This window comes from Vulpes lagopus, chromosome 2 (genome assembly GCF_018345385.1).
Source record: "Vulpes lagopus strain Blue_001 chromosome 2, ASM1834538v1, whole genome shotgun sequence".
In the NCBI taxonomy this organism is placed as follows: Eukaryota; Metazoa; Chordata; class Mammalia; order Carnivora; family Canidae; genus Vulpes; species Vulpes lagopus.
This window is the reverse complement of record NC_054825.1, coordinates 166,174,796-166,200,431: the sequence shown is the minus strand read 5'-3', so window position 1 is coordinate 166,200,431 and position 25,636 is coordinate 166,174,796. Positions and strand designations below refer to the sequence as shown.

Below are 25,636 nucleotides of genomic sequence, written 5' to 3'. Positions count from 1 at the left end.
AACCAGTTGGTGGCAATGGCAGGACTGGCCCTTAAGCTTCAGGGCAGGATTCTTGGCATTAGCCTCTGGCATACAGTGGATGCTCAAGTGCATGATGTTCAGGATGGGTTTATAATCAAGCTCATGCCAGCTTTAGGGCTCTGATTTTCAAAGATCCTTCAATGTGTTCCTAAGCTCTGCCATTTTCATAACATTGGCCAAAGGAAGATATTTAAATGCAATTGGTTAAGACTACTGTCTTTTTCCAATTCTACTTCCCCCTGTTACACTTCTCTTTACTGTGGGTGGTGCTGCAGTAGCTTCGGGCATTTGAGGGATCTAGCTGGAGAGAAAGGTGAGTTGAGGATACATTTAGGTTGGGTTTCGTGGGATATGGTGATGTGGTATAGAGCCGCTTTCAGATATACTTAAATTACCTAACTAGCAGTCCTGGTTTCAGAACAGCTTCCAAGAATGTTCCTATTGTCGGAGGTGCTAACTCACTAGCTAAAAGGCCCACAGTCTATTGTGGCATGACTATATGCTTTAGTGGCCTGTGCAGTGGAGGTGAGTCAGTAATTAAAAGGACTGAGCCAGGAGCACCTGGGTGGCTCAGTGGTTAAGTGTCTGCCTTTGGCTCAGGTTATGATCCTAGGGTCCTGGGATCTAGTCCTGCATTGGGCTCCTTACAGGGAGCCTGCTTCTCCCTCTGCCTATGTCTCTGCCTCTCTCTCTGTCTCTCATGAATTAAACAACAACAACAAAAACAAAGCAAACATTAAAAACACTTAAAAGGACTGAGCCAGAAGCTACTCCATGAAAATATTTTCCAAAACATACCTAATGTGACTTAAACTTTGTGAAAGTTTTCACAGATTTCCATAAGGATTTTGATGACATCACCAATACCGATTTGTGAAGCTGAAACTTTTTCTAAATGATAACGACAAAAAAAAAAAAAAGTTCCATCAAGCATACTGGAGGAAAGACAATTCACTTTTCTCCCTGCAGATTAGTATATGATGAAATAAACATATGCAGCCAAAAAAGTAGGCGACTACCACAGAGGTGTGTCAGGCAGTAAATTAATGAAAACATTACGTTATCTTTTGGGATTTTGCAATGTTCGTGGTATTTATCAGCTCTTTTAAAAATATGTAATTTGTTATTATTTCATATTCCAAATGTTCACGTTCATACCCAATTTTGTGTTAGTGCTTTCGTTTTTTTTTTTTTTTTTTAACGATTTCATTTATTCATGAGAGACAGAGATACAGGCAGAGGGAGAAGCAGGCTCCACGCAGGGAGCCCAATGTGGGACTCGATCCCGGGTCTCGATCCCCGGTCTCCAAGATCACGCTCTGTGCCAAAGGCAGGCGCTAAACCGCTGAGCCACCCAGGGATCCCCCTGTATTTCTTTTCTTTCTTTTCTTTTTCTTTCTTTTCGTTTCTTTTTTCTTTCTTTTCCTTTATTTCTTTTCTTAAGGAACGCTCCCCCCTTCCTTACTCCTCCACCAAATTCTATAAACTCTATCAACCCTGTTGATGATTCATTGGCTCAAAATAGGAATACGTTTCCAGGCTGTGCGATCCCCGGGCAGTGGCTGTACCTCTCTGAGATTGTTTTCTTAATAGCCAAGTGGGGATCATAGCAGCCCCTACACCGCAGGGTTGTTGTTAAGTTAAAATAAGTCAGGGCCTGCAAAGGCGCTTCAGCACCTTCAGGAACGCACCCAGCAACGATAGATACATCTCAGCCCATCTTTACGCTGAGAACTTCCCTGCAGCTTCCGGACCCGCGGTGGCCGAGACCTTCCTGTGCGCATGCGCTCCGGACTCTCCTCCAGCCCGCTCCTCCGCGTGGGCGGGTCCTAGGCCTCTGCAGGGGGTGATGGGCGGGGTCAAGGGGCTACTTCCAGGATTTCCTCCCCCTCCGAAGGACAACCCCCTTTGTATGCCTGGCAGCGGTCATTAGCCAGTAATGACTGGAGAAAGGACCGACGACCGGGCCCACGTAGGAATCTCTCGTCCGAGTGGGCCAATTGCAAGTCTTGAGGGGCGGGTCCTTCTCTGAGGCGGGACACGGAGTGACGGGCGTCCGTCTTGGCTAATCAGAAGTAGGCTGCGAGCCAGCCAGGGCCAGTCAGAAACGAGAAGGCCGGATCCTGGGGCGGGGCTGGAGCTACGGCAGTTGAACCGCTCGCGAGGAGGGGTGCCTGTGGAGAAGGTGAGAGGCGGCCGGAGTGGCGGGTGCGCGGGCTGGGGTGGCTGTCCTGGAGGGGGGGGGAGGGGGTGGTCTGGGGGAGGGTGGGCTGCGGCGGGCAGCTGACCCGGCAGTGTAAGGAATCAGGAGAGGGTGACCTTTAGCACGGATAGGCGCTCTGATGAGGGTTTGTGAGTAGGAGGGCAGTATCTGAGTCGGCGAGGGGGAGATGTTTTGTATTTCCCAGGAGGGTCTTTAATGGGGGAAAGCATGTAAAGCAGGAGACAGCAGGCGGTAGAATACAGAAATTCCCCAGTAAGTAGAGCCCTGTGATTTAATGGGAGGTTTTAAGGCGAGGGGTTAGTATAGCGCGGCGTGGAGGAGCGGAGGTCCGTGAGAGGAATTGCAAGCATTGGTTTGGGTGGAGGGCAGGTTAGGGACAGCACCGACGGGGAGGATGAGCGAGGACTTCGCGAATGAAGGGGTGCCTGAGCGAGGTATGAAGGCATATGACACTCATAGCGTTTATGCGTGGCGTACTATGTGCCACGTTTTGTAGGAATTATTCTTAAACTTCCCAACAGCCGTCCGGGTGGTTAAGACTTTGGGCTCTGGAGTTGGGTTCCCTGAGTTGAAGCGCTGGCCCTGCCACTGAACGTCATGGTAGCTTTGCGCAAATTCTTTGGCTCTCTGTGCCTCAGCTTTATCATCGTTAGAACGAACTCATCTCTTCTCTCTCTGTGCTGCTCACCCGCTGTCCTCATCCAGTCTCTTGGCTTGCATGCTCTTTATATGACAATGCCTGTCTGCAGCCTGGATCTCTCCCCTGAACTCCAGACTCATGTGTCCAGTGGCGACTCTTCTCTACTTGGAAATCCAACTGATATCCATGCTTTAAAAACTTGTCCCAAATCAAACTTGTAGTTTCCCCCTTTCAGCCTCCCAAAGCTGCTGATGACAGTTGCAATTCTTCCAGGTACTCGGGACTAAAGCCTTCCAGTTGTCCTTGACTCTTCCTATCCCTTGCCCATGTGCCATCTGCCAATCAGCAAATCTCATGGATCTATCTTTATTTCTTTTAAAAAAAGATTTTTTTTATTTATTCATGGGAGGCAGAGACATGGGCATAGGGATTATGACTTGAGCCAAAGGCAGATGCTCAACCACTGAGCCACCCAGGTGCCCCTCATGGGTCTATCTTTAAAACACTTCCAGAATCCAGCCCAATTTCACCGACTCCCTTGCTACTCCTCTGATTCATGCTACCACTTGCTTTTACCACTAGTCTCTTGCAGTGGCCTCCTCCGTGGGCTCCTTGCCTCTGCCCTGAATCCCACAGTTGGGGGTTCCTATTAAAAGAGAAGTCGGATCATGTTGCTCCCTGGTCCAGGCACTCCCGTGGCTCCCATCTCACACAGTACAAGTCCTTGCCAAACCCACAGTGACCTACCCGATCCAGCTTTCCCTCCACTTTGCCCTCAACTTGCACCATTCTTCCTTGTTTGCACTGCTTCAGCCACTCTGGCCTCCTCCTTCCTCAGACATAGCAAATCCATTCCTGCCTGGGGAAAGTCCTTGCTGCTCTCTGTCTGGATCACATTCCCTCCAGATGTCTACATGGCTTCTCCCTCACCTCCCTTACATCTCTGTTCACATGTCAAATCCACAGACAGACCCTCGCAGACCACCCAAGCTAAAATAGCTCCTGTTACTCCCTAGCCCCCTCATCACCTGGTTTTGTTTTTCTTCGGTAACACTTAGCACTATATTAGTGTTTGTTTATACCTACTGGCTTCTTAGACTCCCACCCCCCACTAGAGTGTTGGTTCTATAAGAATATAGAATTCAGAGCCTAGAAGTGCCCATAGAGGCTTAAAAAGTGGTACTTGTATTAAACCACCATCACCACCATTTCTGGGGTGTGGGAGGAGCACTCCTGGCGGTATAGGGCAGTGTTGTTGAACTGAGATAGTCTTGGAGTGGTGGGGTCAAGATGGAGTAATAAACTGGGCAGGTTGTGGTATCCAAGGGCAGAAGCTCTCAGATCTCAGTGCTCCGGGAGCTTGTAGGAAATGCAGATTCCTGGGCCCACCCACAGGGGTTCTGCTACTGTGGATCTGGGATCATGCCAAAGATCCTCCATTTTTATCAAGCACCAGTATTCATGCTGAAGGTCTGCACTCCTCACTTGAAGAAACAGACCAGCTCAGAGCTTGGACTGGAGCTCTCATCATTAAATTCCCCTTCTGTGGCTGGCCCTCTGCCAGGCAGTGCTGAGGACACTGGTGATTGAGACAGCTCCTCACCTAGCCCGGGAGTCAGGGAGGGCTTCCTGCAGGAATGGACATTGGAGCTGGGACATGTTGACAAAGGAGTGAGCTAAGGGAAAAGGGCCTTAGCTATATCTCCTGTGCCTAGAACCCCGTTTCCTGGCATCTAGCATAAACTCACAAGTGGTCCCCGATCTGTGCCAGAATGCTGAAGATACAAGAATGATCAAAATGGCTCTGCCCTCTTGGGCTTCTGGTCTGTCGACTAACCGTCAGCTAGTTGCACAGATGGTAAACAGCTGACCGAGTGCCAGGCACTGTTTGAAGCTCCTTATATGTATTAATTTAATACTCACAGTCATCCTATGTGAGATGGGAGCTTTTATTATCCTCACTTTACTGAAGGGAAAAGGCCCAGAGAGGGTAAGTGCCTTGCCCCGGGTCACATTGTTAGTAAGTGGTGGAGCGGGAACTAAACCCAGGAGTCCCTGTCCTGCACTGTGTGTCATGTTTAAAGTATGAGGCCACACCTAAGGATTGATGCATGGAGGGAAAGGAGCAGAAAGTTATGGGAGAAAACAGAAGATGATTGGGGAAGGGTAGCTGGGTAATGGGTAGGGGGACCAATGTGACAGCTCCTCACTGTAGGATTTTAGGCAAACCTCAGTTTCATCCTCTCTAAAATCGGGGATGGTTACGGCATCTACCAGGGAACAGAATTAAGGACAAGTCACTGGTTGATATGTGTACATAGTCCTTATTTATCTAAGTAAAAAAGTGTTTGAGGGAGAATAGGGGCTGAGATTTGGATACCCCAGAGGGTGGTGGTGGGCTGCAGTGTGCACTATGGAGGGGTGGATTGTGGAGAGTCCTAAAAGGCTTTTGTGGTTATGTGTTTCAGGGGAACAGTGTGGAAGGCTTTGGTCTATATTCTGGGGGGGTGCAGGGTGAAGGGAGGGGAGTTCACTCACATGGCAGGAAGGTGAGCTTAGAATGGGGGCAAGGAGTCACTCAGGCCACGCCAGTGTGTGTATGTCGGGTGGCGGGTACACTGCATAGGAGAATGCAGCTAGGTCTTGGCCAGGCTGGAATATGTGGTGGTGGCACCTGGGCAGGGTGCTGCAAACAATGTGAAATAGCCATCAGGGTTGGGGGTTGACAGCGGTGGTGATTTACCCATGTCTCCTATGAGAGATGGTGATGTGGATTTGTTTTGGGGGAAGCCCAGCATGGAGGATTCTCGGCTCCCACCCCAGGGCGAGGGCTTTGAAATCCAAAATATCCAAGGAGCGCTCTTGGGAGGAGGAAGAGCCAGGGACCCAGATGTAACCCTGGAAACGGAGAGGGGACTCACCTTATTGAAAGATGAGACGGAAAAGGGCTGGAGTCCGAAAGCTGTGTGTGCTTGGGCGTATGTGCAATGTGCGTGCGTGTACGTGCGTGTGTGCTGAAGCCATGATGTCACGAGGCAGAGAAATGGGGTCAGGTGTGTGGGCCAGAGTGGGGTGCTGGGTGTGCACGCGGAGCGCACGCAAGGTTGAAGTGCTGACGTCACGGGTTGGCGAGGGCGGGGCCTTGAATGCAGGGTCAGGAAGCTGAGACGAAGAGGAGCTAGGAGAGTCTGGGGACTGGAACGAAACCAGCAGCCAGGATGGGCCACTGGTCACAGAGCAAGGATGGAGGATGCAGGTAGAAGGACAGGGGGGGTGGGGGTGGGGGGTGGAAGGAGGGAAGGGCTTGGGACCTGGGGAATCTCAGAATTGGGGGGGAGTAAAGGGGGTGTTCTGGAAAGCCTCTGCAGGGAAGAGGTGGAAAACGTGGGGAAGGGGTTTACATGGAATCTGGGAGGGAACAGACTCCAGGTGAAATATGGGGATAATGTGAGACAGGCTGAAAATGAGGTAGATCCCCATTTGGGCAAATATGCAGGCAGAATCCGGGAGGAATAATAGGAGGGAGCAAAATTCACGTAAAATATGGAGGAAAGCCCAGGGGAACATGGGGGCTAGTGTACGGAGAAGGGGAATGCGGTCCCCTGCCCCCCGATCTGGGAGAGATGAATGGCAGTAAGGGACTTGGGAAAGGGAGTAGAGAGGGCTGGTGTCGGGAATGTGGTAGAAGGGGTGAGGCTGGAATATGGAGGGAGGGAGGTTCTGCAGTGGGGAGGCGAGGAGAGTCCAGAATCTCTAGGCCCTCTGGGGAATGAGTGATGGGCTGTGGGATTTATTCAGTCAGCAGTTGTTGAACACTCACGACAGAAGGCGAGAAGAGGGGATGAGGGGAAGGGAGCGGGCGAAGTGTGTGGAGGTGTGGGAGGCAGGTGTGTAAGGGGACAATGGAATTCGGGGAGAATATTCAGGGGCTTAGTATCTGGGGACTGAGGTGGAGGCTAGTGACGTCAGGGCGGTTGGATACAGAAAGGCCCTGTGCTATGGTGAAGGGCTGCTATTCTCAGGATGCCAGTGGGGAGCTAACGTGGGGGAGTGGGGAAGGAGAAGAGCAGGGCTGGGTTGGTGCTGGAGATGGGGTCTCCTCCCCGGAGTTGGGTACCACGAGTGGGGTGGTGAACTGGGCAGTGAAGCTCCTCAGGCGGTCTGCGGGTACCTCCAACGCCGTGGTAACCAGAACGGCGCGACTGTTGATTGGCTCGCGAGTCGGAGGGGCGGGGTCGGAGGGCGGGGTCTAGGACGCCTGGTGGGGCGGGGCCCGCGCTGCGGGGTGGGGTGGGGGGCGCACTGAGGACCAGGGGATGCGGGATATGTTGAGCCGCATAGCTGTTTGCACATAGATCAGGGATTATTAACCTCACCCCCGAACCTCCAGAGAATGTGAGAGTGCGGATTTTCAAGGGGAAAAGGTGTCTCAATTTCAAACATGCTTCCAAACACGAGAGACCCCTCCCCCAAATAAACTTAAGAGCTTGGGTTGAGAGACAGAGGAACCTGCCAGGATGTCTGGGGCTTTGGGAGTTGTCCTTCAGCCTTGGAGAAAGGGGATGTATGGTTGGGCCTCAGGGTGGTATTCTGGAAGCCCCTGAAATTACTTGCAGAGGGTTATGGGCTTATTCATTTATCTGGGGAGGGGACCTAGGGTTTCAGGGCTCATCATATTCTGGCTTCACAATATTATATTTTCTGATATCAGCCTTTAGGAGGATTTCTTGGGGAAAGTGTGAGGAATAAAACATGTAGGGGAGAGGAGACCAGGCTTTGGAAGGGTCCCCATGATCTGGATTAGGGCAGCCCTGGGTAGCTCTGTCTTTGGGGCAGCATAGGACTCTGCTGAGTCTCAGTTTCTCCATCTGTACACTGGGGAGAAAATGGGCTTGTCTTGTTTCTGTTGCCTTTCAAGACACAACAACAAAGTAATAATAATAATGCCAGTATGTATATGAGTGCTTGCTGTGTGTCAGGCATTGCTCAATTTGTCCAAGGATTTTAATGTGATTAACTCATTTAATCTTTACACCAAGGAGATGAGCACTGTTATCCTCCTGTGGGCTTGTGAAAGCCTGCATGAGCATCCTCTGACCTGGTATATCTCATCTCTGTCCCTCCCTCATGTTCCCCTTACTGTTCTTAGAACAAACCAGAAATGTCCCACCTTAGAGCTCTTGCCTGGCTGTTCCCTTTGCCTCGACACTCTTCCATCAGATATTCACCCTTCTTCTTACCCGCCTCCAGGCTTCTGCTCAAAGAGGCCTTCCCTAGCTACCTTAGCTAAAAGAGCAACACCTACCCACAATGTCTCCTTTTACTACTACTTCGCTTTTTTTTTTTTTTTTTTTTTGACATTTTTATACCTCTGACTATTGCTGCCCTCTTGAGGGTAGGGGCATGATTTGGCTTATGATGTCCCCAGCACCCAGGATGGCATGTGCTTTAAAGATAAGGAATCTTGCTCCAAGAGAGGTTAAATATATACCCATATATATGCACATAGCTGGAACCCAATATGAACTCAAGCAGCCTGGGGCTCTCATTCCGAGCCACCCCCAAATTCCAGGCTGAAGGCAGAGATCTGACCCTTTCTTCCACTTCATAGAGCTAACAGCGTGTGGTAGCCCTACTGGCTAAGAGAAGGTACTTAGACTAATTAATAAAATTGGTTATTAGTTCACTGGACATGATTTAAGTGTATCATTGATAATATATAGTGCCGCTGTTCTTTAAACTTGGACCACTTTCCCTAGATAGCCATATGACTTGCTCCCTGACTTCCTTCAGTTCTCTGCCCATAGGTTACCTCCTCAGAGAGACCTGCGCTGATCCCCTATTTAAAATTTGCCCTGCCTGACCTCAGTACTCTGTTCCCCTTTGTAGCTTGATTTTCCTCCACAAATGTTTGAATAATTAATACATAATGAGCATAAGGATTAATAATAATCAGTATTAATCATGATTCTCTTGTCAGAAATCATATATTCTACTAGCCAGCGTGTGTTGGGCATGGACACAGTTCTAAATGCTTTTATGTGTATTGTCCAATTTAATCCTCATGACAACTCTATGAGGTGGATGCCATTATTATACCCATTCTGCAGATGAGGAAATTGAGGCGCAGAGAGGGAGTCTCTTTTCTAAAGTGCCAAAGCTGGTAAATGGTGGAGGCAGCATATGAATTCTGGCCTTCCAGCTTTCGAGCCTGGGCTCTCAGCCCCTCTGGGTCTCTGTCTCATCCCTCTCTCCAGCAACACTGGCCATGGACCAGCCAGCTGGCCTACAGGTGGACTACGTCTTCCGGGGTGTGGAGCATGCCGTGCGGGTGGTGGTGTCTGGGCAGGTGCTAGAGCTGGAGGTGGAAGACCGGATGACAGCTGATCAGTGGCGGGGCGAATTCGATGCCAGCTGTGAGTGTGCCAGCCTTGGGTGGGTTCACCTGTTCTTCCCCAGGATCACCTTCCTGAAGATGAGTCCAACCAGGAACCTGCCCATCTGCCTCTTCTACCTAACCAGAGACTCTAAGGTGGGGAGGGCGGGGTGGAGGGCTCATCCCTCAGGCCAGAGGCACTGGAGTTGGGGAAAGTTGAAAAGCTTGGATGGCAGCTCTTGGGCTGGCAAACGGTGAGACTTTAGGAAGGATTTTTCTTTCTACCCAGTCATCGAAGATCTAACTCACAAGACAGGGAACTTCAAACAGTTCAACATCTTCTGTAACATGCTGGAGTCAGCTCTTACCCAGGTAGGGGCCAGGGCTGGGGGCCAGGGGAGGTTTCTGTTTTCTGGATCCCTGGAGGGGTTAGATGCCTACCTGATGTATGCAAGACCTTCCACCTTCTCTTTCCTTAAAGGGACAGGGCTATCTTTTTCTTTCCCAAATGTAAGTGGTTTATTCTGATCCTAAGGAGTTATTCCTGTGTAGAAAATTCATGTCGTAGAGAAATGTAAAGAAGAAAGTAAAAATCACTCCACTCCTAATACTCATTCCTGGTAATATTTTATTAATATTTTGGTAAAAATCACTCTAGCCTTTTCTCTACTTCTGTTTACTTGTGAAAATGTATGTGTGTATGTGTATTTGCAGATGTATAATTTTATATAGCTGACGTATTTCCCCAAGTATTTTTTTTTTAAGATTTTTCATTTATTCATGAGAGATACAGAGAGAGAGAGGGAGAAGCAGACTCCATGCAGGAAGCCTGATGTGGGACTCGATCCCAGGACTTTGGGATCACACTCTGAGCCAAAGGCAGACAGACACTCAACCCCTGAGCCACCCTGGCATCCCTTCCCCAAGTATTCTTTAACCTACTTTTAAAGGATTCAACAATATTTCACTAACATTTAGTCACATCAGTGAATATAGGTATTCATTTGTGTAATTTTTACTGAGCATCTATACTGGTAGTAGACATTAGGATAGAACAGTGAGCAAAAGAGACAAAGTTCTTATCCTTATGAAGCTGAATTCTAGTGGGAGAAACAGAAAATTAGAAAAATATATAATGTCAAGTAGTTAAAAGTATTAATAGGAAAAAAAGCAGGCTAGAAGTTAGAATGGCAGGAATGCTATTTAGACATCATTTTAAAACTTTGAACTACATTATTTCTTTAATTGTAGATAAATTTGCACTCATAATGACAGTGTTACAGTGCATGATTTAGAAAGTGACAGTCTCTTATAATCCCCTTTCTATCCCATACTTCAGACTGTTAATGTTTTGGTAAGTGTAGGCAGTATAGCATGAACTCTGAAGTCAGATTCATCACTGCCACTTACTAGCCGGGAACCCTGGGCCAGTTACTTCCCTTCCATGCTTTAGTTTTCTTTTTTCCCCTCTTTCTTTCCTTTTCTTTTTCTTTTCTTTTTTTTTTTTTTCTCTTTTAGAGAGAGAGAGAGTGCATAAATGGGTGGAGGAGCACAGAGGGAGAGAAAGAATCTTTTTTTTTTTTTTTTTTTTTTTTTTTTGAGAGAAAGAATCTTAAGCAGGTTCTACACTCAGCATAGTCTAACTCAGAGCTTAGTCTCGAAACCCTGAGATCATAACTGGGGCCAAAATCAAGAGTCGGATGCTTAACTGACTGAGCCATCCAGGTGCATCATGCCTTAGTTTTCTTAACTGTAATGTGGGAATAATAATAGTCCCTATTTCAGTGTGGTGAAGATTAAGGTTCTGTGTAAAAAGCTTAGAATAGCACCTGGCTCATAAGTGCTTTACAGATATTGTCTGTTTTTATTATTGTTATCAACTTGTGAGTTTGTCATCCTTATTAGTGGCTGCATAGTATTCCATTATAGCCTTGTGGCATGATTTGTTTAACCCAGTGGTTCTCAAGTTTTTTGGTGTCATGACCTTTTTATGCTCTTAAAAATTATTGAGAATGTCAAAGAGCTTTTGTTTATGCAGGTTTTATTTAACAATATTTGTTTGCCCTGTTATATATTAACTAGGTGTTTTATAAATTAAAACTGAGAATGATGTAAACATATTCACAAATTAATAATAATAAATAATAAATCAGTTATATGTTAAATTACATTTTTATGAAAAATACATTTACTTTTTTTTTTTTAAGATTTTATTTATTTATTCATGAGAGACACAGAGAGAGAGAGGCAGAGACACAGGCAGAGGGAGAGGCAGGCTCTGCAGGGAGCCCGACGTGGGACTTGATCCCGGGTCCCCAGGATCACACCCTGGGCTGAAGGTGGCACTAAACCACTGAGCCAACTGGGCTGCCTTAAAAATACATTTTCTAAAACAAAATAAATTAGTAGGAAATATAGCATTGTTTTACATTTTTGCAAATCTCTTTAATGTCTTGCTTAATAAGAAACCGCTAGATTCTTAGATGTGGTTCTGCATTCAGTCTGTTGTGCTATGTTTTGGTTGAAGTATATGTAGAAAAATCTCCCTCAGGGCATGTGGGTAGCTCATTCGGTTAAGTGTCTGCCTTTGGCTCAGGACATAATCCCTAGGGTCCTGGGATTGAGCCCTGCTTTGGGCTCCCTGTTCAGCAGGGAGTCTGCTTCTCTCTGTGCCTGCTGCTCCCTCTGCTTGTGCTCTCTCTCTGTCAAATAAATAAATAAAAATTTAAAACAAAACAAAACAAAAAAAAGAAAAATCTCCTTCACATAGATATGTAGTTGGAAAAGGGAGTCCTTTAATCCTTCTTTGCTAACATACTAAAAGTGGACAGGTGGTAATTTCTTAAAGGTTTGCTGTAGTGTGGAGTCCAAAAGCTATCAATGAACTTTTTGTCTTATGTTACATTAAAATCCTTTGATGTATCTTGAGCTTTACTTGGATCTTTTACCCACTTTATGATATCATGCATTGGTCATGTGGGAAATACGGTTCAGTGAGTTACACAGATCTTCTGAATGTTGATACATTTCATTATACAATATCAGGAAGTCACATTTGTTAATATCCTCCCTGATCTCACCAGGAAGTCTTTCAACATCGAGCAGCTTCTGAAGCACACAGTGGCAGATCCAAGTTTTCCAAAATTCTAATTTTTGCTGTGAAGTTTGAATTTTGTCATTGGCAACAAATACCGTTAGCTGTTTTTCTTGAAGTGACAGTCTGACTTTGTTCATTTTTGAGAAAATGCCTGCCAGACACCCAAGTCTGAATAACCAGAGTTTTGTCTGTCAGTCGTTCTTTCAAGTAAAAATAGCATTCCATGAAAGAGCGGCTAATTTAGCCCCAAACTCGATTACACAAGTTTCTTCCTGAGACAACTGTCGTACTTTGGTATGCCACAGAATGTGTGCTTCCCATCTTGTCACAGAGTAGTAAAAAGCCATGTACTCAAAAATGGAGATCGAATAAAATTAATAATTTCTACTGCTTCATTAAGGATGTTCTAGGTTGGATTTCCTGTGTTAGATTTGTTTCTTCTTCCTTCCTGGCCCCCCACTGAGACTGCATGGCAACAGAGAATACAGTGACTGCTAGTACATTTGACATCACTGGCTTGATTTGCACTAATGGGCACCATCAGTTTTACCCACCATTATTTTTCACCATCGATGTAAATACCAGCACAGCCACAAAGGGCACATGGCATCTTAGTATCATTATGAAAATTGTTTGGACCTTGTGGACTCCCTGAATGGGTCGCGGGGACCCCCAGGGGTCTTTGAACAACACTTAGAGAGAGATACAACACTAAGCTGTCCCTCATGGTGGAGCATTTAAGTTCTTTCCAGTTTCTTCCTCTGGTGTCCTTGTGCCAGCCCCTGGGGCAGGGCCATCTTGATCAGCTAGCCCAAAGAATGGATGGGGCATGGCCTGGGCATCTGGGTTTTGTGCTCTGGGTATGGCCGTGTTGGGTCTGGTGGCATTTCCTTCCATCCTCCTCCAACAGAGCAGTGAGTCAGTCACCCTTGACCTGCTGACCTACACAGATCTGGAGTCCCTGCGAAATCGCAAGATGGGGGGCCGCCCAGGCCCCTTGGCCTCAAGATCAGCCCAGCTTAACTCCAAGCGCTACCTGATTCTCATCTACTCCGTGGAGTTTGACAGGTGGGGATAAGGGACTGGCTCCAGGCTTAGGTTGGAGGGCAGGTGGGAGAGGATGTGATTAGAACTCAGGAACCCCCGAGGGCAAGGGAGGGTATTGCCTTTGGAATCTTCAGTGTTGAGATTCTATCATTTACTGTTGTGTTGGGCTATAAGTAGCAGAATAACTATTGCTAGTGCTTTAAACAAACAATAGTTTATCACACAATAAGATGTCTAGGTAGGTGGCTACTACCCAGCAGTTTCTTTAGGGACTCAGGCTCCTTCTGTTTTGTTTTGTTTCCTTTTGTCATTGGTAATGTGTTGGCTTTTTGACCTCCATCCTTATCTCTCCCTGGTCACAAAATGGCTGCTGCCCCCCAGGCACTGCTTCTGTATCAAAGCAAGAGGAAGAGAACAGGGCCATACTAGCTAATTGCAACTACCGTTTTCTTTTCTTTCTTTTTTAAAATTTTTAAATTTTTAAAATTTATTTTTTATTTTTATTCTTTTAAAATATTTTATCTATTTATTCATGAGAGACACACACACACACACACACAGAGGCACAGACACAGGCAGAGGGAGAAGCAGGCTCCATGCAGGGAGCCTGATGTGGGACTCAATTCCGGAACTCCAGGATCACGCCCTGAGCCAAAGGGAGATGCTCAACTGCTGAGCCACCCAGGCATCCCAACATCTACCATTTTCATCAGGAAAACAAAAGTGTTCTAGAAGATGGCCAACAGATTTCCGATAATATTTGGCCAGAAATGGTCTTGTGGCCTTGCTCTAATATTTGGCCACAAGTGATCACATGCAGAGGATACTAGGATAATGAATAAGCTGGCTCTTTAGGCTGTATAGTGGGTGATGGCAAGTCAGAAGGGAGTTGGGGATGGCTTTTGGGTAGCCAGGGGATGGTGTCTGCCCCATTTGATAATAGCTGCTGGATTTTCTAGTGGGATGTTGTCTGTTCCCTATGCATAGCATCTGGTGGGGGAGTTAATCAAGGTACCCTACCTCTCCTCAGCCAAGAGGTGAGGCGGGTCAGGCCATTTAGAACCTACCCCTACAGAGTCTAAGTTAGGACTGTGCTTGGTGGCAAGTAACATGATCCCAGTGTTCACTCCACCAGCAGCATATGACAAGGAAGTTCGCCCAGACTGCACCAGGCCTGTCAATCCCAGTGGTTCCAAGATTGCTACACAATGGAGTCTGAGGGGTGGCAGGCTGCTGTGAGGGGTAGGGGAGCAGGGAAGGGGCTCGAAGCTGCATTCAGAACTTAAGACTCTGGTAATGTGAGGTTTTTGGAACTGGGTTTTTTCATACTTGAAGGCTCTCGGGGTCTGGTAGTTACCCTCGGGTGGTTTCTTGGCCTCTGAGCTGCCATGGTTCTGATCCTCCTCAGGATTCACTACCCGCTGCCCCTCCCGTACCAGGGCAAGCCAGACCCTGTGGTCCTGCAGAGCATCATCCGTTCACTGAAGGAAGAGCTGGGCCGCCTTCGAGGGCTGGATGGTCAGGATGTGCGGGACACCCGAGAGAGCGAGATCTGGCACCTGAGGGAGCAGTGAGTCTTGGGAAGGGAATGCGGCTGGGGCTGTGTGGGGGAGGCATCCAGGCAGGCATGCCATGGCCCCCTGCTCAATACTCCTGGGAGGCTGGTGGTCCCTCATGCACCAGGTATTTATTCTGTGCCTGCCTTGTGCTGGGCAGTGCTGGGGACACAGTGATGACTGAGACAGTCCTGACCCTGCTCTCCTGGGACTCTCAGTCCAGTAGGGGAGATAGCTTTGTCTGAAGACAGTGATGATTCACAGCAGATGAGGCTTGGGAAGCCCAGAGGGGAGACTGGAGCCTGCTTGGTAGCCTGGAGGGGTGTTCTAGGCAAAGGGAGCGCATGTACAAAGGCAGGGTGGGAGGTAGAGTTATATCCAGGGCCTCCTTTGTACTGACCCCCTCCCTGCCTTTTACATCGTAGCCAGCCCAGGGGGCAGACAGATGTTGACCTGAGTCACCTGACGTAACCTCCTGAGCTACCCAGGCACCCCCCCCCATAATATTTTTAATAACAACAATAATAATTGTTACAGCAGCTTACATTTATTGAGCATTTCACTGTACGCCAGGGATTCTGTTCAGTGCTTTATGACTTAATTCCTTTAATCCTTGCAAGGTGGGGCATTGCTGCTATCCCCATTATGCAGAGGAGGAAAACAGGCCAAGAGAGGTTAGAGAACTTGCCCCAGGTCACACAGTGAGTAATATGGCCAGGCTCAACCTTGAATCCAGGCAGCCAGCACCAAACCCCCTTTGTTTCCTTTTGTTGGTGTTTTGTTGGTGGCCGCTAGACCAGGACTGAGTGTTGGGGCTGACAGGGAGGAGTGGGAGCTCATGGAGCAGGAGAGCCTTGTAGGTATTTCTGGAAGAGCCTGGCTGTGCATTGCTGGGAAGCAGGATAAGCTTTAGCCTCAGTTTATCCTCAGGATCTACCCCCTGGTCTCTCTGGTTTGTGTGGATGTATGCGTTTCCCAGACTGGCCACAGCGTGGCACCCTTTGCCCTTCAGAACCAACCAGAACCAGAGAGAGTGGCTTGAGATTCTATAGCTGGTTAGTGGCTTCTTATCTTCCTCTCCCAACTTCCTCTTCCTAACTGGTGAGGGGTTTGGGCAGACTCCAAATTCATTCATCCATCCATCCATCATTTTTCTGGTTCATACTGTGTGCCAGGCACACTGCCCCACCCTAGTTAATGTTTCTTGAGCTCTTACTCAGTGCCAGACACAGTCCAAGCACTCTTCATAGATTCTTACAACCTCATAGATAGGGATTATTATCATTATTGTCCCACTTTGCAGAGATGCGAAGGTCACCCAGCTTATGATAAGTGGAGTGGAGTCAGACACAATCAGTCTGCTCAGGTCCATCACAGTGACCAGATAGCTGGAGTGAGGATCCAGACAGAAAACAGATAATCACACTGATATGTGCCAGCTGTAGGAAGGAAATGTACAGAGAGTCAAGAGAGCAGAGAAAGAGGGACATGGCCTAGCCTGGCTGGGGGTAGGGGATGTGACACTTGAACGGTGAGAGAGAGCATTCCAGGAGGAGGGACTTGCATCTGCAAAGAGATGCTTGGCTGGAGCAGCACCAGAGAGAAAGGTGGGAAGAGAGGAAGGCAAGGGGGATGTCAACCAGACGGAGCCAAATGGGAAGCTCCTTGGAGAATATAGAGGAGCCACAGATTTTAAGAAGCTTTTTATTAGGCAAAGTTCCAAGAACATATAAAAATAGACAATAGTATAATGCACATATACTTGTGCCCCTAATTCAATGGGTATCTACATTTTACCCATCTTGTTTGATCTGCACAGTCCTCTCTTCCTGAGAAGCAAATCCCAGACATCATATCTCCTCTGTAAATACTTCATTTTCTATCCATGCTTAATGTATTCCCCTTTCCCCTGTATTTCCTGTGAAGTAGCCTATAGGCTCATCAGATTTAGGATTCTGGCAAGACAGAATCCTTGGTGGTTCTGTGTGCTTGCCTGCTGTCAAGTGGTGTTGGGGCTGATGGGTTCAGATGTTGAGACCTGGATCCTTCTTATTAAGTTCACATCAGCCCAGCATCTCTTGGGAGTATTTCTTTCTTTTCTTTCTTTCTTTCTTTCTTTCTTTCTTTCTTTCTTTCTTTCTTTCTTTCTTTCTTTCTTTTCTTTCTTGATTTATTTATTCATGATAGAGAGAGAGAGAGAGAGAGAGAGAGAGGCAGAGACACAGGCAGAGGAAGAAGCTGGGTTCCCATGCTGGGAACCTGAAACGGGACTTGATCCTGGGTCTCCAGGATCGTGCCCTGGGCCAAAGGCAGGCGCTAAACCGCTGAGCCACCCAGGGATCCCCTCTCTTGGTACTTTTCATTTGCATTTCCTTAATTACCAATGAGGTCGAGCAGTTTTTCATATATTTAGTAGCCATTTAGGTTTCCTCTTTTGTGAGCTGCCTATTCACCTGTCATGTCTATTTTTCTTCTGTCTTCTGTGTTTTTTTTTTTTAAGATTTTATTTATTTATTCACAAGAGACACACACAGAGAGAGGCAGAGACATAGACAGAGGGAGGAGAAGCAGGCTCCATGCCAGGTGCCCAATGTGGAACTCGATCCTGGGACTCCAGGTTCACGCCCTGAGCTGAAGGCAGATGCTGAACCACTGAGCCACCAAGCATCTGTGTCTTCTGTTTCTTATTGATTTCCAGGAACTCTTTATATAGCCAGGATATGAGCCCTTTGTTAATTTTATGTATTTCAGAAACCTTGCCCTCTATTAGCTGGCCTTTTCATTCTCTTAGTAGTGCCTTTTGATAATCATGTTCTTAATTTTATGTAGACTAAATTTTTCTCTAAAGTTAGTAATTTTTATGTTTTCTCCTAGAATCCTTTTTTCCCAGTATCTTGAAGATATTGTCCTATATCATATTCTATCATTCTTTCTCTTTTGCTTTTCACATTTATATCTGCAGTCTACCTGAAATTGATTTGAGGGGAGGTAGGCTCCTTTCATGGTTTTTTTTCACATGATCAGTCAGTCAACCCAATGACAGTTATTAAAAGGAGTATCCTTTCCCTACAGCTTAACAATTGTCACCTTTATCACAAATAATGTTTATATATAATCACAAATCAGGTGAGTTTCTGTGCTCTGTAGTACATTGGTTTGTCTATCCCTGTGCCAGCACCACACTGTTAAAATTATTGTAGCTTTATAATTTGGCTGATAGTGGGTAGAGCAAGTCTTCTGACTTTTGTTTTTCCATTTTAAGAATTTTTTGGTTGTTTTTAGAAATTTGCATTTCTTTATAAATTTTAGAATCAGGTTTTTCAATACAAAAACAAAACTTGGAATTTTTTTTAATAGGCTTGAGAGGGATGCCTGGGTGGCTCAGTGGTTGAGCCTCTGCTTTTGGCTCAGGGTGTGATCCTTGGGTCCCAGGATTGAGTCCTGCGTTGGGCTCCTTGCCAAGGAGCCTGCTTCTCCCTCTGCCTATGTCTCTTCCTCTCTCTCTGAGTCTCTCATGAATAAATAAATCAAATCTTTTTTTTTTTTTTTTTTTTTTTTTTTTTAATGGGGATGTGGGATGCCTGGGGGCTCAGTGGTTGAGTGTCTGCCTTCGGCCCAGGGCATGATCCTGGAGTCCTGGAATCAAGTCCCACATTGGGCTCCCTGCATGGAGCCTGCTTCTCTTTCTGCCTGTGTCTCTGTCTTTTTCTCTGTGTATGTCTCTCATGAATAAATAAATAAAATCTTAAGAAAAGATAGGCTTGAGATTTTATTGTTTTTAAGTAATCTCTACACCTAACATGGAGCTTGAACTCACAACCCTGAGACCAGGAGTTGGATGCTCCACTGACTGAGCCAGCCAGGTGCCCCAAAACTTGTTAGGATTTTTATTGATATTGCATTGAATCTATAGAATAGCTTAGGGGAAGCTGAAATCTGTATAAATAGTGAATGTTCCAGTATATAAACAGTATACCTCTGCATTTATTTAGGTCTTATTTAATGTCTCAGTGATGTTATTCTATCATACTTTTGTTAGATTTTTTCCATCTTTGGACAATTTTGCTAATGGTTTATTTAAATATAAATCATATTGATGTTTATATAATTGTATTTAATTTTTAAAAAGTATTTTATTATTTATTTGAGAGAGAGAGAGCAGGAGTGGGGAAAAGCAGCAGAGAGAGAGGGAGAAGCAGGCTTCTTGCTGAGCAGGGAGCCTAACATGGATCTGGATCCCAGGACCCTGAGATCTTGACCTGAGCTGAAGGCACTTAACCAACTGAGCCACTCAGGTGCCCCTACAGTTGTATTTATGTGTTGATTTTATATCCAATAACTTCAGTCAGTTTTCTTATTATTTCTTATAATTTGTAGATTTCCTTTGATTTTCAATATTTATAATCATTTCATCTGCAAATGACTACTATTTTGTTAATTCTTTCTTAACCTTTATCTTTCATTTCTTTTTCTTGCCTTACTGCATTGGCTAGGATCGCCAGTACAGTGTTGAGAAGTAGTAATAGGTGTTGTCCTTGAGCCCTTGTTTTAGATTGCCAAGGGTAATTTCAGTATTTTGCCAAAAATGTAGGCATGTATATGTTTTTCAGATCCCTAATTGACTTAAACTTGCAAGCACGATGACAACAGCTGAGTTAATATATAGTTGGAGTAGTTACTGATGTGTAGCTAGATAGACTTTTCATCGGGGTTGGTAAAGGGTCATGATCTAATTCTATATTTCTTTTTGGTTTAGTTAGCTGAAAGTTTTCAATAAAGAAAAACATTCTCTCATCAACTATTTGGTTTCCCTGAGATACATTTCCTATGGGAAAGGCATGATTAATCTTGATTTTTTTCCTTTTATTTAACTTTTGTCAGAATAATGAGCTGGTTCCCTCAAATCCTCCATGGAGATCAATGAGTTTTGTTTTGTTTTTACTATCATTATGAAGTAATAAATTTAAACTTAATGATGTTATGTTGGTTTCCTATGGTGCTGTGATAAATTATCACAAATTTGGTGGTTTAAAAAAACAGATATTTATTTGCTTACAGTTCTGGAAGCCAGAAATCTGAAATCACTTTCACTAGGCTGAGATTAAGGTGTTGGCTAGGCAGTGCTTACCCTGAGATACTCAAGCAGAGAATCTGTTTCTTGTCTCTTTCAACTTCTGGTAGATATCATCATTCCACATCATTCTACTCTCTGCCTCTGTGGTCACATTGTTTTCTCCTCTTCTGTGTCTAATCTTCCTCAACCTTTATTTATAAGGATATTTTGATTATATTTAGGGTCTACTCTGATAATCCAAGATACTCTCCTCATCTCAAGGTCCTTAATTTAATCAGATCTATAAAGTCTTTTCTGGGGCTATATAAGTCAAAAATTCACAGGTTTGAGGAATGTATTGGATATATAGATATATTTTGGGTGACTATGATTCAGTTTACCACCAATGTGTCTTAGTGTATTATTCATTGCAGATATTCTCTTTGATGCTCATATTACCTTCAGTCAGTCTGAACACCTGCATGTTGGCCTTCTGAAATGACCCCAGTAATCTTTGATGGCTTCCTTGTTTTTTGACATGCCAAGATGTCTCAGACTCTCCTGTGTCTTTCCAGCCTCAGGTTTAGTACGAATAATTCTTCTAAGGAACCCTGGTTTCTTCTAGTGGGAAATTGTATTTAGAGACCACAATCTGGTCATTAGGGGTGCTCATTGCCATTGAGTTAACTTGCTTTTAGGCTTTTTTAAAAGTGAAAGAGCCTTTCTAAAGAGCCTTTTTAAAGAGAAAGTAGATATACTTTTGGAAAGAGAAGAATGATGTCTCTGCTATCTGACTTCTTTGATTTATGTCTTTCTCACTTTGAAAATCTTTATTTCTAGTAATAGTAACATAATTACTTACTTTATCCAAATAAGAGTACTGAATGAAGTTTAAGGTTCCTTTTGTCCCTAAGCTATTACCTACTTACTAAAAGTGGTGTGTGGTTTTTTTGCCACTTAACCTAATTCTCCAATATGACCACCAACTTTGATATACAGTTAGATCGCTTTGAGCCAGTTTCTTTTAAGTGTTGTAGGGGTTGATTTGTTAAAATTTATTTATGTAAAATACTTTCATAGTCCCAAAGTTAAAACTAAAAAAGAAGGTACATTTTGGAGGGGTCCAACTTGTATTCCTGTTGCCACCTGTTTCTCCTTCATAGGTAAACTTTTTTAAAGTTGTGACTTATCCTTATATAGTTTTGAAAATATGAACATAATATAATTTATAGTTCCTTTTTTTTTTTTTAACACAGAGACACACTAAACATTGTTCTGCACTGTTTTTAAACTTATATCCTGGCCATCACTTGGTGACAGAGTATAGATAGTATAGTATCTTTCTCATTCCTTTTTATAGTTATGTGGTACTTAGGTGAGTGGATGCACCATAGAAATTCAACTTATTTTCTGGTTATGTCTGGTTATTTCCACTCTTTTGCTATTACAAACAGTGCTGCAATGAATAGCCTTGTCTATATATCTTTTTCCTCTAGTAAGGTTTTGAGCACAGTAGTGACTGATTGGATTTGTATTTTATTTAAATGTTTAGAAGACTTTATTTATGTTAGAGAGAACATGAGAGAGTGCAAGCAGGGGAGGGAGAGGGACATACAGACTCTGTGCTGAGCATGGAGCCCCATGGAGGGCTCCATCTTGGGTTCAGTCTCAGGACCCTGAAATCATGACCTAAACCGAAATCAAGAGTCTGAAGCCCAACCGACTGAACCAGCCTGGTGCCCTGTTGGATTTGCATTTTAGAAAGAGTCTTCTGGTGAATTAGAGGCAGTGACACCTGGCTGAGAGGCCTGGGGGTGGTGGTGGTGGTGGTGGTGGTGGTGTCTAAGGCCAGGACCTTAGGGCTAGGCTTTCAGGGTACAGAGAAGGACAGATTAATGATTTACTTTGAAATTGGAATTCATAAGGCTCTTGTCCTTAGCGTGGGATGGATGGGAGTGATGTGGCCGTGTTCCTCCTCACGTGGGAGCTGGTGGAGGAGGAGAGATGATGGGACCCAGGGGGTCAGCTGGAGTGGTGGGGCTGCATTCCTCGTCCCCGCAGCAGGTGAAATGGTTCGTGCCCACCTCCATGGAGAAGTAAGGATGATAGGATCCTGTGATCCTTCCCCCCCCAACTCTGTTGTCTTCTTCCCTCTACCTTCTTCCCCCAGGGTTTCACGCCTGGCATCTGAGAAGCGAGAGCTGGAGGCCCAGCTGGGCCGAACGCGAGAGGAGGCTCTGGCCGGGAGGGCGGCGCGCCAGGAGGCCGAGGTGCTGCGTGGGCTTGTCCGGGGCCTGGAGCTGGAGCTGCGGCAAGAGCGGGGCCTGGGACACCGCGGGGTCGGCCGCCGCAGCCAGGACTGCCGGCGCCTGGCCAAGGAGGTGAGGGGGCGGGCAGGATGGCGGCGGTGAGTGGTGGGTCACGGACTCTGGCCGCAGTGTGGTCCTCAACGCCCCTGTTCGTTCCTGGCAGCTCGAGGAGGTGAAGGCTTCGGAGCGGAGCCTGCGCGCCCGGCTCAGGACAGTGAACAACGAGCTGGCGGTGTACAAGAGGGGGTGAGAGACGTGGCCTGGGGCAGGCGAGGTCTCGGAGCTGTGACCGGGCTGCTGCGGGGCGTGGGACCTGGTGGGAGGGGCTTGGGGCTGGGTGGGCGGGGCTGGGAGGAGGTGCAGAGTCTGGGAGGGAGGGCGGGCGGGGTCCCTGGCCTGTGGGCCTGTGGAGAGTGGGCGGGGATGGACGGGTGGAAGGAATCTGATGGACTGAAGGGGGCGGAAAGTTGGGCAGAGCAGGCGGAGTCTGGAGAGATGAACTGGGCTTGAAGCATCAATGGGGAGGCTGGGCCTGGAGATAAGGACCGGGGGCGGTGGGGGGTGGGAGGAGAGGTGGGACCTGAGTATCTTGTGCGAAAGGGCGTGTCCCAGCTGGTGGGGATCTGGTTGATGGCCGCTGTTATTTATTGGGGTGGGTGACGGAATATTGGGAAGGATTTCTAGGGAGCTGTGGGAGACCTCAGGAAGAAGGGTCCGGTGAAGAGGGTTTGTTAGGAGTAAGGAAGTGACAGGTGCCTTTGGGGGCGTTCTGAGAGGGGCGGAGCCCGGGGCAAGGTATCTGTGAAGGTCGTGGGCAAGGGCCGTGAATGTCAGAGACCGAGTGATCGGAGAAGAGGCTTGAGATAGAAGTTGAGATAGGAGCTGGCCGGCCGGAAACTGACAGTGGGGTCCTGTACTCCCAGGAGACGGACTTCGCCGGTGGTGCTGCCAGCGGCCCGGGAGGATCGGGCTTTGTCGTCCCGGGAGCGCTCCACATCGCGCGGTCGCGGTGCCACCCGGTCTTCTTCCCGGGAGAGTGGCCGGGGGGGCCGGGGTCGAGGCCGTCCTGCCCGCCCCTCGCCCTCGCCCACAGGTCTGTGCCGGCCCAGCTCTGCCCTGCCCTGCCCTGCCCGTGGAGGGGGGTGGGGGATGGACTGGAGCTGTGGAGGTCAGATCCTGGGATCCCAGCGTCTTCTCTCCACACTCTCCCACCCCATCCTAGGTAGTCGCCTGCCACGTTTCGACCCCACAGCCTTTGTGAAAGCCAAGGAGAAGAAGCAGAAAGAGATCAAGATGAAGTTAGCGCCCATTTCCTCCTTACCTGACCATATCCCTCTCCCTTTACTCGGACCCCTGACCTGTGCTGTCATCCATCCCCGTGTCCTGTCTCCATCACCTGTCGCTTGCTCTGCCTCTCACCTTCCCTTTGTCTGCTTTTCACCTGACCTCCGCTTACTCTCCTGACCCGCCACCCCCACCCCCGTTCTGTGTCTGCATGTGTCCTTACCTAGACTGTGACCTCAGCTGGGTTACTGCCCCTGGCTGTGACCATAGGGGCGCAGCGACGCCGTTCCTAGCATTAGTTGGGCGCACAGGTGGGCGTCTCCTCCGCTCCCCAGGCAGCAGCAGCAGCGGAACCGATTGGGCAGCGGAGGAAGCGGGGATGGGCCGTCCATCTCCTGGTCTCGCCAGACTCGGCCGCCCGCTGCCGTGAACCGCCGAGGAGACGCGGCTAACCGCTCCCGAAACCGCAGCTCCTCGGGTAACAGGGCTGTAGCACGGGTCGGCGGGCTGGGCGCCACCGGGGAGGGCGGGAGGTTTACACTCTCCTCCCCCCCTCTAGTGGACAGTTTCCGCAGTCGCTGCTCGTCCGCCAGCTCCTGCAGCGAGTTGGAGGATTTCTCTGAATCCCTTCCTAGAGGGTAAAACTTGGGCCCTGGGAAAGGACTGGTTCCAGATGGGTGTCTAGGGAGGCCGGAAACAGTCTTTTGCAGGGAAACTGGGTGATGGAGGCTGGAGCCTTGAAATCGCCAGGAAGGGCGGGGTGGGAGGTGCCCAAGGCTCCAACGGCTGGACCTTGAATACTCTTTCCTATCAGCGGGCGACGTCGTGGGAAGCCCCCCAGCCCCACAACCTGGAGTGGGTCCAACACGGTGAGAGTCTTTTCCCCAGACCTTGGAGGAGGTAGGGGCAGCACGAAACCACCAGAAGCCCATGGTTTTCCATTTTGGGGGCATCAGGTTGCAGAGGTGTCTGAAATGCGTCTGGAGGCAGAATGTTTTGAGACTATTGGATTGGAGGAGAGTGCGGGGTGGCATGGGGGCAGGCAGTGATACTGGCTGGCTAAGTGTACCAGCCCTGGCCTCAGATTGCTGGGTCTTAAAACCTGGTCCTCCCTTCCTATCACCTGTGTGACTCGAGGTATCTCAACCTCAGTTTCTTAATCAGCTAAATGGGGATGGTAAGAGTATTCATCCCAGAGGGTTCCGGTGGAGATCCCAGGAGGTGATTGTGCATCTAGTAAGTGCCCGGTGGGTGTCAGCCCTTGTTCTTTGAGGTCCTCAGGTTCATAATCTCCAGTGATATTTTGGGGACAGGAATAGAGGGAGGGACCTAACGCCACCACTACCCCTCGCCTTCATGCCTCCCCCAGCAGCAAAAGTCCACCCCTCTGGAACGAGGCCGCCATCAGAGACGCCTGGCCAATTCGGGGGGCTGGGTCCCTATCAAAGGTGAGCTGGGGACTCCTCCTCCCCTGCCCCACAGCCTGAGGGCAGTGCATTGGGCCCTCCCGGCCCCTACACCCACACCTGCTCTCACAGAGTACAGCTCCGACCACCAGGCGGCAGACATGGCCGAAATAGACGCCCGCCTGAAGGCCTTGCAGGAATACATGAACCGACTGGACACACGGTCTTGACCTCCGCCAGGGAGCCCCGCCCCTCCATCCCCTACCCAACATCGCTGGATTAGGAGTGGGGGGCGGCGTGGTGTGTCCTTCCAGCCCCGTGCAGGCTCCTCCCCTGCTGGTGCTCACCGGGTTTCAGGTGTGTGAAGCCCGGATCCCTCCCTCTGCCCCATGCATTGCATGCTAGGAGGGAGGGTATGTGCATTTTGTAAATAAACGTGTTTGCCTTTGGGATCCTTCAGCAGATGACTGAAGGGTGAGGCTGGCCTTGGGGAGAAATGAGGATTGGGTAGTGGGTGTAATTGGGACCTGGTGTATTTCTGGGCATGTCTGCGACTGGGAAGCATTTTGGGGTTCAGGGTCAGGCAAAGCTTCCATAGGATCTAAAGCAATGAAAGAGGGGCC

At 47.7% G+C, this 25,636-nt stretch overlaps 1 protein-coding gene across 11 annotated transcripts; it reads left to right on the top strand.

Moving 5' to 3' along the window:
• Positions 1 to 2,132: 2,132 nt before the first annotated feature.
• On the top strand, positions 2,133 to 25,463 carry CCDC61 (coiled-coil domain containing 61). Of its 11 annotated transcripts, none has more exons than XR_005986343.1 (14): positions 2,255 to 2,679; positions 9,143 to 9,301; positions 9,551 to 9,633; positions 13,269 to 13,426; positions 14,814 to 14,975; positions 22,185 to 22,395; positions 22,487 to 22,569; positions 23,247 to 23,416; positions 23,546 to 23,621; positions 23,943 to 24,085; positions 24,167 to 24,245; positions 24,422 to 24,476; positions 24,866 to 25,055; positions 25,146 to 25,214. XR_005986343.1 is itself a non-coding variant. In XM_041746313.1 (14 exons), the coding sequence occupies exons 1-14, from the start codon at positions 2,640 to 2,642 to the stop codon at positions 25,241 to 25,243; spliced, it is 1,593 nt and encodes a 530-aa protein (XP_041602247.1). In that variant the 5' UTR covers positions 2,255 to 2,639; the 3' UTR covers positions 25,244 to 25,463. The 11 variants fall into 11 exon arrangements, 10 of the variants coding, with proteins under 10 accessions (XP_041602243.1, XP_041602244.1, XP_041602241.1 ...); XM_041746313.1 differs by having other exon boundaries at positions 24,980 to 25,055; positions 25,146 to 25,463; XM_041746312.1 differs by having other exon boundaries at positions 2,256 to 2,679; positions 24,977 to 25,055; positions 25,146 to 25,463.
• The last annotated feature ends 173 nt before the right edge of the window (positions 25,464 to 25,636 follow it).